Source organism: Notolepis coatsorum (assembly GCF_963971535.1).
Source record: "Notolepis coatsorum genome assembly, chromosome: 3".
Taxonomy (NCBI): Eukaryota; Metazoa; Chordata; class Actinopteri; order Aulopiformes; family Paralepididae; genus Notolepis; species Notolepis coatsorum.
In genome coordinates, this window is record NC_140167.1 from 107,914,346 (window position 1) to 107,927,674 (window position 13,329).

General features: G+C 38.9%; 1 protein-coding gene across 1 annotated transcript in view; it reads left to right on the forward strand.

The window, feature by feature from the left end:
• Nucleotides 1-9,756, forward strand: part of eaf2 (ELL associated factor 2) — a 32,018-nt gene extending 22,262 nt beyond the window's left edge. Inside the window, exons 5-6 of the mRNA XM_084309922.1 lie at nucleotides 1,873-2,157; nucleotides 7,909-9,756. Of these exons, the coding sequence (XP_084166048.1) occupies nucleotides 1,873-2,157; nucleotides 7,909-7,958 (335 nt within the window). The 3' untranslated portion in view covers nucleotides 7,959-9,756. The remainder of the gene's footprint in view (nucleotides 1-1,872; nucleotides 2,158-7,908) is intronic.
• Nucleotides 9,757-13,329: the final 3,573 nt, after the last annotated feature.

Consider the following 13,329-nt stretch of genomic DNA (forward strand, 5'->3'; position numbering starts at 1 on the left):
GTCAAAAATATCGAAAAATCGATACTTATCGATTCTGAATATTTAAAATGGTTTCGATACTCATTTCCCGAAATATCGATATTTAATTATTCATAAATTTTTTTATTTAATTTTTTAAGGAAGTTTCATTGTTCATTTCAATACCTGTAATAGTACAGTAGTCCACACACACACACATGTGCATTCAGTTAAGTCGGAATATGACTGTAATAACAGTTCAGTTTGTCAGGTACATGCAACACAGATTACAGTGTTTACATCTGTCTGCTTGAGAAAATACCATGTTCTGCAATAAAAATCATTGAAGTGAGATGAACAGTTATTTTTAAATGTGTGATCTAAAGATAAACAAAGGGTTTAAAAAAAAAATATATATATATATATTATATTTATCTTCTCTTATAGTACCAGAGAGAAGCTGAGGAGAATCAACCAGCAACAAAAGCAAAATGTGTTAAAAAAGAAAATAAAAAAAATATAATATATATATATATTGGTATCGATAATATCGATACTTTTCAAGGTATCGTATCGAAGTCGAAATTCCAGTATCGTGACAACACTGGCGTGCATAAGAACAGATAATGATATCTACTGTAATTTACTGTATTTTTTTATTTTCACCACAGTGCAACCATTTTTTAACTAATTTCAGATCTAATTGTTGCTACATGCTAACAATAGGGAGCAGAAACTAACTGCGTTTCAATATTTGTTAAAAACTTTACCTTTTGTGGCTTATTATCCCGAATAATATCAGTTATTGACATAATTCATTCAGAACGCTGAACTTTGAACCCCCACAGAATCTGACAGGAAGTGTAGTTCGGAATAATTCCAATGCTGATCCACAGCTATGCATGCCCTCGACAAACTACAATTACCATGGTTAAAGTTTTTCAAAATGGTTGCCGTCTTGCACTAGACTTCAGCAAATCGAGAAGGTAAAACTATCTAATGGCACTTTTAACCTATTGCTAAACTAACGTATTGATGATAACATACATTCTACATGCTTTTATGACATGTTAGTGATGTTAATACTTGAATACGTTTGATTTTAAAATCGCAATTTTTTTTTGCAACACTCTGAAAAAATATTGATTTATGACCACATGCCGTTTTGGGACCGGATCCGGTCCCGTCGGGTGGAACAGGTTAAGAGTACTGACTACGTACTTTTGTGAATACATTTGTTGAAACAACATATTTGTTGGCCGACGGCTCCTGCTATCTTAACGTTAGAAAGCTAAGGGCTGCGCTCTGCATAGCTTAATTAACGTGCAACATAACTTACCTGTGTAACGTTAAGTAACTTGTGTTCCGCTGGGAAAAGCATCAGCATCACTGCATGCACTTGGTTCAATCCAAACGTCCATTCGGAAACGTTGTATTATGAAATAAGACTGGTGAGTGTGAGTCACTAAACTCTCTCTTGCATGATTGATTAATTTCCTGATAATTATGACATGACCCCTTCTCATCATCGACTAGACTGTGTTGTTGTGACCTGTGTTCGCGCGTGACTTTCGAATGATTGTAAACGCAACATAGTACTGTGATATTCTGATGCATATAATTTTCATGTAAAATTAATTAAAATAATTTAATGGAAATTGAAAACAATTAAGCGGAGGTTCGAACCCATTAATTAAGAATCGAATGCCAACGTAACGAACGAAGGTTCGAGCGTTTGGGCTCAGCCCCTAAGTTAGCCCTAGTGTGTGTGTGTCTGTGTCTGTGTCTGCTGTAATGGGAAGCCAGACACTGGAGGAGTCTGTTTTCTGTGCCCATATGATATTTAATGGAATGATTACATGGACATGGACAGATTAAGATAATTGAATCCTATGTATGTTCCTGTCCACCCAGAGTTGATGGCGGAGGCGAGGGTCATGGACCAGATGAGCAGCGGCGACAGCTCCTCCGACTCCCACAGCTCCTCCTCCTCCAGCAGCGATGACAGCTCCAGCAGTAGCGACACGGAGGACGAGCGTCGCTCCCCACCTGCGCCCATCCCCGCCCCCTTGGCCCTGCCCCACCAGGGCATGCCCATCCTCACCACCACAACCACCACCCCCACCACTATCAACAACACTCCCTCCCTCTCCAACAGCCACCCAGAGGAGAGCGGAGGAGCTCTCATGAACACACTCAGTGAGTATTTCCTCAGACCTCTTTAAGTGGGCCTACCTTGGTACCCTAGGGGTGGGACTACACAAGCAACTCACGATACAATACTGTGGTGAGTTTGGCCTTCGATAACAATAATAGCACGATACACAATATCCGTGATAAAGAACTTTCATCTACGATACATCACGACATGAATCAAATCAAATCAAACGTTAATGTCCCCATGGGCCGGACACGTCTTCTTTAAACAAGTCGAGAAGAAACATTACAATCTGACATCTGTGTTACTGAAGAAGAAGAAATACCCATAAAAATGCAAGAAGCAGGAATTATGTATTTATTCACAGAATTGGTGTGAAAGTTTATCAGATTATTTAGTGTGCATCACAAACTGGACAAGTGTACATAAAACAATGTACAACAAATTGCTTAGTGCCTCTTTAACTATTTGTGCGCCACCAACTTTCCCCATCTGTACTGCCTGGCGCCAGCATTATTGACCATTTTAGCGATGTTTGCACACCCATCGTGTGTTCTGTATTATAGGTATGGAGACAATAGTAATTTGACAGGCATTGTTCACAGTCCATTACTGACTAATCAGTTAATTTCTACGTTTGTGCACTATTCCATGCTAAACATCGCCCCTTTTCCAAAATAATCAATATTTTTTTCATAGATCGCCAGATATGACGCGTTATATGCATTATGCCCAAATCGTTCTGGTTGATCGCGTGAAACCCCAAATACTCCCAAATCAAAGATATATACCATGTACATATGCATCTTCACAAAATCATCAAGGGGGGGGGGGGGGGGGGGTAGTTTTAACTAGAAACTGCGATCGTGTTCGTCAAGCATGTTTTACGTCCGGTAAAACACGACACTGATCGTTACAAAAACAGGTTTCAGGTTCGGTAAAATAGACATAGAATATACCTTACCTTAGCCAGAAGGTATTCCAAAAAGAATAATTTCCAGTGATCGCATCGCCATCGCGATTACCCATGTATACAGTATGTCTATACTCGTGTATACGGGAAATAGGCTTCAGGCAAAAAAATCTCGAGGCTGTCGCTCTGTCTCCGAGGAGGAGGAGCCCTAGCAAAACAAAAGAAAAGAAAAGGTGTATCCACACCAAGCTATTCCAGTTCAAAAGGTAGGCGATACTGCCACCTGGTGAGATTCGATCGCCATTGCAATTCCAACGTAGGCAGATGAGCCAGGGAGACCTAGAGGGCTCCGGCTGACCGTATAGAACAGGGACCAAAGGAAAAATATCAAAGGGTCAACCTGAGAAATCTCGGGTTTTGGCACTCAACGGTTGGCGAGATAACCCGACTTATCTCGTGTATGGCGCCCAATGAGTTAACACACACTGACCACAACTTGATTATTATTAACTATTAATTATGTCCCCAACGTAAAACTTTGTTACCATCTGCAATAAAAATATATATAATATATCATCTGTTCTATCTAATAAGATAACGTTTTCAGTCTCTGCACCTTATTCCAATCTTTTTATTATTATTTTGCAGTAAAATAAAAAAATATATATTAAAAATGTTGATATCAATACTTGCCGCCAGTGTATCGATAACGTGTCACAAGAGGAAGTACAATGATATATTGCAGTATCGATTTTCTTGACCCACCCCTACTTGTGGGTTGATTAGTCTAGTGCTTCCTAATTTTAATGGGCTATACTTGCACATCTGTCATTCCAATGCGACTTCTGAGATCTGACGATAAGAAACATCAGATGTTGTGTGACTGCGTTGCCGTGCACCTGAATATCCTCACAATGCGCCTCCCGGGCCTCGATTGTGTTACTTTTTATCACCATTAGACTCTATTGCAGTGATTTCCATTGCAGTGTGGGTGTGGCCCCCTGTTGGGTGGTGAAGGTACTGCATGTGGCCAGAGAAGAGGTCATTTACAATAGATAAATGAAAAGGTTACATTTTGTAATTGAGTTTGAAATTACCATAAGGCATTTAAAAGTTAAAGTAATCGTAACTAATAAAACAAATCCATGGGATTTTAAATGACGTGTTCTTTCTCATTGATGGTACGCAAATACTTGTGGTGATGAGTAAGGGGGAAGAAACCCCCCAGGGAAAACATGCTGTTCTCAAGGAAGCAACAGTTGTGATTGGAGGATCACGTAAAAAGGGTGGGGTTTGAGATGGGTACATTTTGATCCTTTTAAAACACTCCAAATTTACATTTAGTTAGATGTGTTACATTTTAATAGAGTAATAATCTGCTGCTCTATTTGCATGTTGAAGTCTTAACCCATTGAAACCGGGAAACATATTTGTGTGTATATATAATGCATTTCTAGCAGATGTTTTAGGTCTAAATCGGTTAAAGGGGACCTATTCTGAAAATGTCCTTTTCCTGTGTTTTGCATTGTTTGGACAGAAAGGGCGGTTGTCCCAACATTGAGAAAATGTGAAATATGTGCATTGTGCCTTTTCTGCAGTTCAGCCATGACAAGAACCCTCCCTCTTGAAACGAGCCATTCAGAATTGCAGCCACAATCACCGTAGTTAGTAAAACCTTGTACTGTATGTGCATGTGAAGAGATGTTGATAAAATACAAGATGGTGTACATTTTCTCTTTCATACCTAAGGTTGAACCTAAAATATGTTTCTGACTAAATCTTTAACGATAAGATTGCTATGCTATTGCTGGATCTTGAGTCATATTGATCTGCAACGCCTAGTCCAGGGGTTGGCAACCTGTGGCTCTTCAGCCACTTTGCAGTGGCTCCCTGTAGGTTTGAAAAATAATAATAATAATAATATGGAAAATAAATAATGGCTATTTTAATTTATTTAACATTTTCATTACAAAAGGAAAGCCTCTTCTTTTGCAACTGCAACTGTTTCTCAACCCAGTAACATCCCCAACCCCCTGTCTGTCATGGTGCCCCTCTCACTGCTATATTGCTTCATGCCTCTTGCTTGTCTGTCTTGCTGCATGGGTGTGCTACTCTCTGTTCTCTGTGCTTGTTTCTATTTTTCTGCTTGTTGTCATGAGTACTGTAAGTGGAAGATATGCCGCAAATGTTATAACTGTATATTGCTTGACTGGTATATTTGGACGTATCCCTTTGTCCTTTAACTTTTTAAGATTATCGTGCTTTTAGTTCGGTTTGTAAAAGTTTGCATTACGGCTGTCGTTTAGCTACAGTATGTCGGAAATGCTTAACCTGAATTATCCCCCCACTCCCTTCAAGAGGCGTCTTTTGCCAGGCCATCATTGTAAATAAGAATTTGTTGTTAATTGATTTGCCTGGTTACATAAAGGTAAATTTTTTTTTTATATAATTGTAGATCGAGGTGATACTGTGAACTGAAATAAGTGTTTAATATTTCATCAACTTAAAATATGTCGCATGTAGGGCGGCTGATTGGCGCAGTGGGCAAGGCGCTCGCCACTAACGCAGGAGACGCTGGGTTCGAGCCCAGCTCTCGGCGTTGCTACCGGCTTGGCCGGCCGTCATACTAACACAATTGGCAGTGTTAGAGGGTGGGAAAGCCGGTGGGTGGGGATTGGACGTTGTGGACAGCGACTCCTACGGGTCGGTTTGGTGACGCCGGTGCGGCGGAAGCAGGAAGTAGCGGGGGCAGCGTGAGCCTCCCACGTGTTACTCCTCGCCACTGAGTTCGAGCTGCTGCGGTGAAAAGATGCGACAGGCTGCCTCCTCGTGTACCGGAGGGGACACGTGATGCAAGGCTTCTGTCCTCACTACAACCGACCAGTGGGAGGCATAGTCTAGCAACGTTCAAGACGGGGGAGGGAAGAATTGGATAATATGAAATTGGGATGGGAAAAAAATAGAAATGGGGAGAAAAAGTGGATAAAAAAATATATGTCACATGCACCCCGCGCCTCTCCCTGCCGTCTGCAGGTGGCTAATCTTGAGTTTCTGACCCCCCAATAAGATAACCATGGATAAATCCAAAAGTGGGTTTAATTCAGCATGGACAGATTAATTTGCTTTCACTACTAACGATGGGGGCTTACCTGTATGCTTGATATGTGGTGAGAAATTAGCGAACAACAAAAAACGTCACTCGAGTCGCCACTCAAAAAAACCAAAAGCATGTATTTAACAAACTCAAATTTTCTAAACATGGTTTTATATTAACTTAATAAATAAACTAAATGAAAAATCTACTTATGTCGACAAATGTCCAATTAAATAACATACGCTCATAAAACGCTGAAAACAACCAACTGTACTAACGAAGCAACAAGAGTATTTTCAATGAGGCTATTCTTCTTCTTATATTATTATTATTATTATTATCTTAACATTTTATTATTTTGCAACAAGATAGCCTACATAGAACACAAATAGCCTGTCTCAGACTGACTCACCTGGTACTGGGTGTCAGCTGGGAGCGCATGCAGCCTGGTCACAATCAGTCCAAAAACACTCTTGGATGGTACCGATGATACAGAGGTACTGGCATGCCAGCTTTGCCAGCTCTGGCAAAGAGGGCGCACTGACTCTAGTTATATCCTTTATATGAAACGATATGAAATATAGAAATAGATGCGTTTGTTAGAGAAAACAAATTTCAATATATGCCTTATTCTATGCGCACTGCCAGCCAGCCATTATGCGATGGAGAGATACACTTTCAATTTTGACAGAGAAGATAATCTCCCGATTCAGATATAATATAATACAAAATATTTAATGTTTGTAGGCATATTTTCACACCACCAACAAAGTACTGGGTCCATTGTCTCTTATTCGGAATGGATTTGGTGCCAGCTGTCATTTCTTCCCGTCTCCTCTTCTATACACAGACTGAATAAAAAATAACAATAGGTACATACTAGAAATAAGCTTTTGAATAAATTCCAATCCCTCTATATATAGAGGACAATATATAGAGGAGAATAAGGAGCCTCCGAGCTAGGACTAGCAGGCTGAAAGACAGCTGAACTCTCTCCCCAGCCCCCCCCCCCCCCCCCCCTCTGCCCCAAAGACGCTGGACTAGGACCCCCCCCACTGACACACACACCATCCCACAGACACACACTTTACTAACTCACTGCCACTTTATTTTATGTACTACTGCTGGAATATTTGCACTAAGTTCTCTTTTACCTCTATTATTTAATTCACTCATTCATTTAATTTGATCTACTGTTTATATTGTACATAGTCCTATATATTGTGTGTTGTATATTGTGTCCTATATCTTACTTTATGTTTATATTGTTATTACTATATATTACTATATATTGTTATATTACTTTTTATATACACGTGGGAAGGGGGAAAGTAATTTCATTTTTCTGTGTCTTGCACATTATAATGATGATGATAAAATGATAATAAAGTTGACTTTGACTTATATATAAAACTTTATACACTTATCTTCATTTTAAGGGTAAGATTTTGTGGCTCCAGATGGAATTTAATTTTGTGCAGGTGGGGGCAAAATGGCTCTTTTGATATAGTAAAGACCCCTGGCCTAGTCTGACAGTTTGATCTGAAATTCATTTAGCATTACAGGCGCGTGTACCACTGCTAGATGTGGCTCGCTTGTTACAGGCACAGAAACAGCCCATTGAGAACAGGACTGAAACAGAGCCATGTTTAGGGGACCTCAACGATCTATATTAACTTGTTGAAAAGGACTAAAATATGTCCCCTTTAATGGAGTAATGAATATGTTTAATCCTGATCTCAAATCTGCTGCTCATTGTTCTTCCTCGTTTTATTTGTGTTGCAGAGAATGATCTCCAGCTAAGTGAATCGGGCAGTGAGAGTGATGATGACTGACCAGCCTATGATGGCCTCTCCCTTCTTGCGGATGTGCAACTATAGGCTTTCAGAGGAACGTGTATTAAAACACTCGCTAGTATTGCCTCCTGTTAAAGGGAGTTGTCTGTCTGATACAATTTAAGCCACGTCCCAGCCCCCCCACCCCCTAGCTTCACTAGACCGTTTTCTCAGCAGACGTTTTGATGTGTCATAGCAAGGTAAATGTTGATTTGACTAATAACATTAAACATGGGTCCGTTTTCCATTTCAAAAAATCTATTAAATTCCATTTCACACCAAAATTTACAAATAAGCAACCAAATAAATGAATGGAATGAAACGTCAAAATGTCTGCGGTGAAAAAGGACAACAACAAAAAAAAGGACAACAACAGAAAAAGTATTTGTTGCTTCTCACCTACAAATCTCTTTTGTTGTCTGAAATTGCATCTCTTTTCAAATCTCAAAAAAATTTTGTTATCATTTTATGGTCAATCTTTAATGAGAGAGACAGAAATGAAAACAATGTTGTCTTGGAGAGAGAGAGAGAGAGAGACTTTGTTGGTAAGAGAAACAACAAATAATGTAGGTATCACTTGCTGTGGTACTCTAGGGGGTAGACCAGTGTCAATATTCCACCTTGCTCAATACAGGCCTGTACTTGTTACACCGGTCTGAGGACAACATGGGTCATCACAGACGCAGAATGTGGCAACTGTTCATCCAGACAATATGGATGAACACTCGTTTGCCAAATAACTCTGCCACAGTCAACTCTGTAAGCACCCTATTACATTTAATTTTATTTAATCCGCAATGCTGTTAACATGTGTAGTGCCTTAGGTCGGATATGGGCTAAAAGCTGTGATCAGTTCTTAGGTATAACTTGTATCTTAACTGGATTAGTTTCTCGCTGTTTATTTTTAGTGGGATGCTCTTAGCTTTTGTTCATTTGTTACTAATATCACTCGGAATATAAAGCTGAGGACCAGCCATGGTATTTTTTTTTAAGGGAGATCCACACAATCGCTGTGTAATTTTCTGCTTTTGCCTCCTAGCATGTAAGTTGTTGGAGACTTTGCCTTCCAATCACTGTGAAACAGGCAATCTCTTGTTTTGTTTTGTTTTTCCATATGAGGAATTGTCTAAAAAGAAATGGTACCTTGTTTATTGTATGGTCCTGCAACATATCAATGGGTCTTTTTGAGAAACTAGTGCACTAATGAGTTGACTTAGTGTCTGGGAAGTGCAACTTAAAACATTTGCTCAGTGATACATTGTTTTTGAAAATAAAATAATATATATATATTTGGAATTGTAGCTTTAAACCTGCAATACTTGAATTTGACTTATTTATATTTTACATATACTCAGAAGACCAACAGATAATTGCTTAAGCTAATATATTTCAGATAGGAAAATGGAGCAATGACAAGTGTACGGTAGTGTACTGTGTACCAAGCCAGAAACTTTAATACTGCACAACAGTGAGAGTCTTACAGCACTTCACGTGCCTTTAGATTTGCCTTGACCATTTATAATAATGTACCCCCCCCCCCCCCCCCAGATCCCCATATATGTATCCCTGCTGTCTGTTTGTTTGGAATTAAATGTTGTATAATTTTTTATTTTGGAACATTTCCTTTGGATCTCAGGCAATTGAGAAAGTAGGTAAGAGATACATTGTTAGATGTGGGAGTGGAAAGAATAACCAGGGCAGTGAAATATCCATGGAGAACGGCAGATTCAATGTGCCCTTAGGAAGCTTTTGGAAATTAATTTCTTTGTAGATAAATAAAGATTTTAATTATTCATGATTTTTGTATGTTTTTGTAAAAAGAAATTGACATGCCTATTCTAGCCGTTTTGCACATATTATGTGGTCCTATGTTTGCCAAAGATGGAAAGAGTATACTGGAATATTTTACTTAAGTAGAAGTACTTAAATAGAATTGTACTAGGAGTGCTTGTCTAAAGTAGGAGTGCTTGTCTAGAAACTGATTCAAGTATAGGTAAGATTACCATTCCAAAAAAGGACTTGCGTATTAAGTTACTTTTGAATGAGAATCATGTCCTCCCAAAATGAACCCAGTATACTCCTGTGGTCTTTGCAAATATTTTGATCAGAGGTTTGGGGATCTTTTTTTTTTTATCATACCAACGTACCAATGCATGTCATTGAATGACTGGTCCATTGTATTCGGTATCTCTTATGAACTCAATTTTAGGGGAGGGTCAGTTTGGACACTTCCAACAAGAAATAATCTTCCTTTACTTACAGACTACTTGTTCAGGAATGAAAATAATTTGATCCCTGAACAGATACAGGTGTCTGAACAATTTATCAAGGCACCACTGTGTTAAATATACAAGGACTGTATCTCGTCACTCACAGATATCCACCTTTATGGGACCAGGATGGAGATTGTTTGATATTGGATATGAACATATAAAATGTCTATTTTCAATACCTCTGAGTGACATTCAATAGTGTTAATGGAAATAACTTATGAGTTCCAAAACCAATACTAGTTTAATTAGTTATCCTCTCAAATCTGCAGCAATTGCTTTCTCAAATTTTTTAAGGAATTTCTTTTTTTCTATCACATTTTTGCTAAATTTCTTTTCTTTTGTATTAAACTACCATAATTTACCATTGACATTTGAGAAAATAATTGCCGCTGATTTAAGGGAGAATATCTAGATTTAAACCAGCATTGGTTTTGGTTTAATGCTATTGAATTTCAATGGTAATTTATGTCTGTTTCATGTTTCCTTAAAATTGGAACAAAGATTTGAGAAAGTAATTGCCACTGATTGGAGGGAGCATATCAAGAATTAAACCAGCATTCATTTTGGTTTAACCTCTTCCACCCGGAGCCTATTTTCTGAAAATCCGCCTAAAATACATACCTAAGTAAATGGAATATTGCTCCACTTCTACAAAGTCCATTTGCATATTCTTGGTATCTAGGGACATATATGGACCTCAGTGAATGTATTCCCAGTGTCAGAAATATTGTGTCTATTACTAGGCTTGCTTAAATTGTGATGAAACGAAGGAGAATATGAATTATGATTTTTCTTTGCATCTTTGACAGTGAATAACACCATGCTAATAATGACCAGACATGAAGAACTGCCACTGATCTCGTTCAGTACCTTCTTGAGATCATGTGTACAAAGGTTCTGTAGATACAGTACTGAATTCTTCCATCCGGACCAATGCTATTTGAAATATTATAGAATATAGAAAGCAGGCTTATAAATTACCTTATTATAGCCAATTCGCACATTTATATATATACATATATTATCTTTCAAATGGCCGAGTTCAATTTGGATTTAGTATCGCCAGGCGTGCATAAGAACAAATAATGTAATCTACTGTACTTTTTTATTTTGATCAGGGTTCAATCGTTTTGAAACTAATTTCAAATCGAATTGTTGCTGCATGCTAAAAATAGGGAAGAGAAACTAACTGTTCTTCAAAATAATGCAATAACGTTAACACAATCTGCGCCAGAAACGAGTTAACTCGTTTTAGGGATCGTTATTTTGTTTATTCGCTATATCTATTCATAATTCATAGCTGCAGCCTCTGGTATAGCCTTCAGACCCTGTCTGACCTGGCAGACGGTCAACACCGCCCTCTACTGCCAGGCGGAGCTATTGCATTTCATTGAAAATGGGCTGGTGTGTTTTAGGAGCTGATCTGAGCCGGCCGGCGGGGTTTAAATACTCAGGCGAGCCAGTTCTATACAACGATGGCATCGAACAGTAACCCCGCCCGCCCGTCATTGTGAAATGGTCGGTAGTGTGGTACGGATCTCCTCAAGCAGTATTTGGAATTGCGATCAGATATTTGGATTATTTCTTTTGCATTACATCAGATACAAGGTAAGAACATTATATATAAATTTGATCGTTGATCTGACATTTATTTCTACCGCGATCACAGCTATCTGTGTGGACCATGTATGGCTGTTTACCGTTGGCTGCGGTGGGGGGGATGAGCGCCCCGCTATGACGGTAATTTCATGTATGCACAACGAGCAGCCACGTTGGAACTTTAAATCGGTAGGGGGTGCTGGGGGGTCGCCAGATGATAAAACATTTTTTTTTTTTTGGTCAGGCCACTGAACTTAGAAGCAGGCCAGGCCAGTGTTTCTAGTTGCACCAGCGCAATAGTTAGATAACCTAGGTGGGGAACAACCAGGAGATCACTAGCTAACCTGTAATAATCCCCCCCAGAAAAATTTACTTTGCATTTGATATATTGCAAATATATGCCATCACACACTGGCATTTAAAGGGTTAGAATTATAAAATGAATATGTGGTGTTATGATCAGGGCTGAAGTTGAATAAAATATTGTATTTATCAATTACAAAAAACTGAAAATCCATAATAATCTGTGTTGTTGCTAATCATACATATGCTAGCCTGTTTTTTAACAATAATTTGTGATGCCATCACAAACACTGGCATTTAAAGGGTACAAATAAAAAAAAATCCTGCACCAGAATGCAGGAAATTAAGTCTTTGTAACAAAAATATTCTTGGTGGGGGACCCCCAGACCCCCTGCTTAAAAAGTGGCCTGACTGGGGCTATATTTCCTGGCCTGAATGATTTCCCCAGTCCGGCCCTGGTTAAAAGCCTCCAATGCTTATTAGTGTGTGTGCGTTTGAACGTTTGCATGTTTCAACCATACATTTCCGTTTAACATTTTAAATTTTTTTTACCTCCTATAATAGTGGGGGTCGCGGCTCTCTGACACCGTTTTTTTTGGGTCGCGGCCTGAAAAGTTTGGGAACCCCTGGTCTAGCCTGTACCCCCCAGACATGTTGCTGGCCCCGTCAAAACAGTATCCTATCAGCCTCTCCATGGGCAGGTCGAGGCGTAAAAGTATTTTATACACAAACACAGCGTCTCGGCTGTTGTGTCTGGGCCGGGCATTGTAAAAACCCCAAAAGAAGTTCTGACCTTCCAAGTTGTCATCGGCGAACTGTATATTACACGAGAATTGTTCTTTTCCAGTGAGTGACATCAGTGGTTCCGTCAGCGCTCAAGCCAAAGAATGGGCTTTTGGATGCTTTGCCTCTAATTTGTCGCTGAATATCATGGGCAAACAGCTGTAAGATTTCGTTTTGGATGTTGTTGGACATCCAGTTGTCTCTCTTTTGGAGCCAATTCTTCAACTCGGGATCAGACAATACACACAATACACACAATATTAAAATGGTGAAGTGCTTTGAGCAGGATAAACTTATAATATACAGTGTTACAGTTATACAGTTACAGTATATACAAATATATAAATACTGTCATAAAAAAAAACCATAAAGAAATAAAATATGTTTATTTTTTATTTTTAATTTTTTTTTTT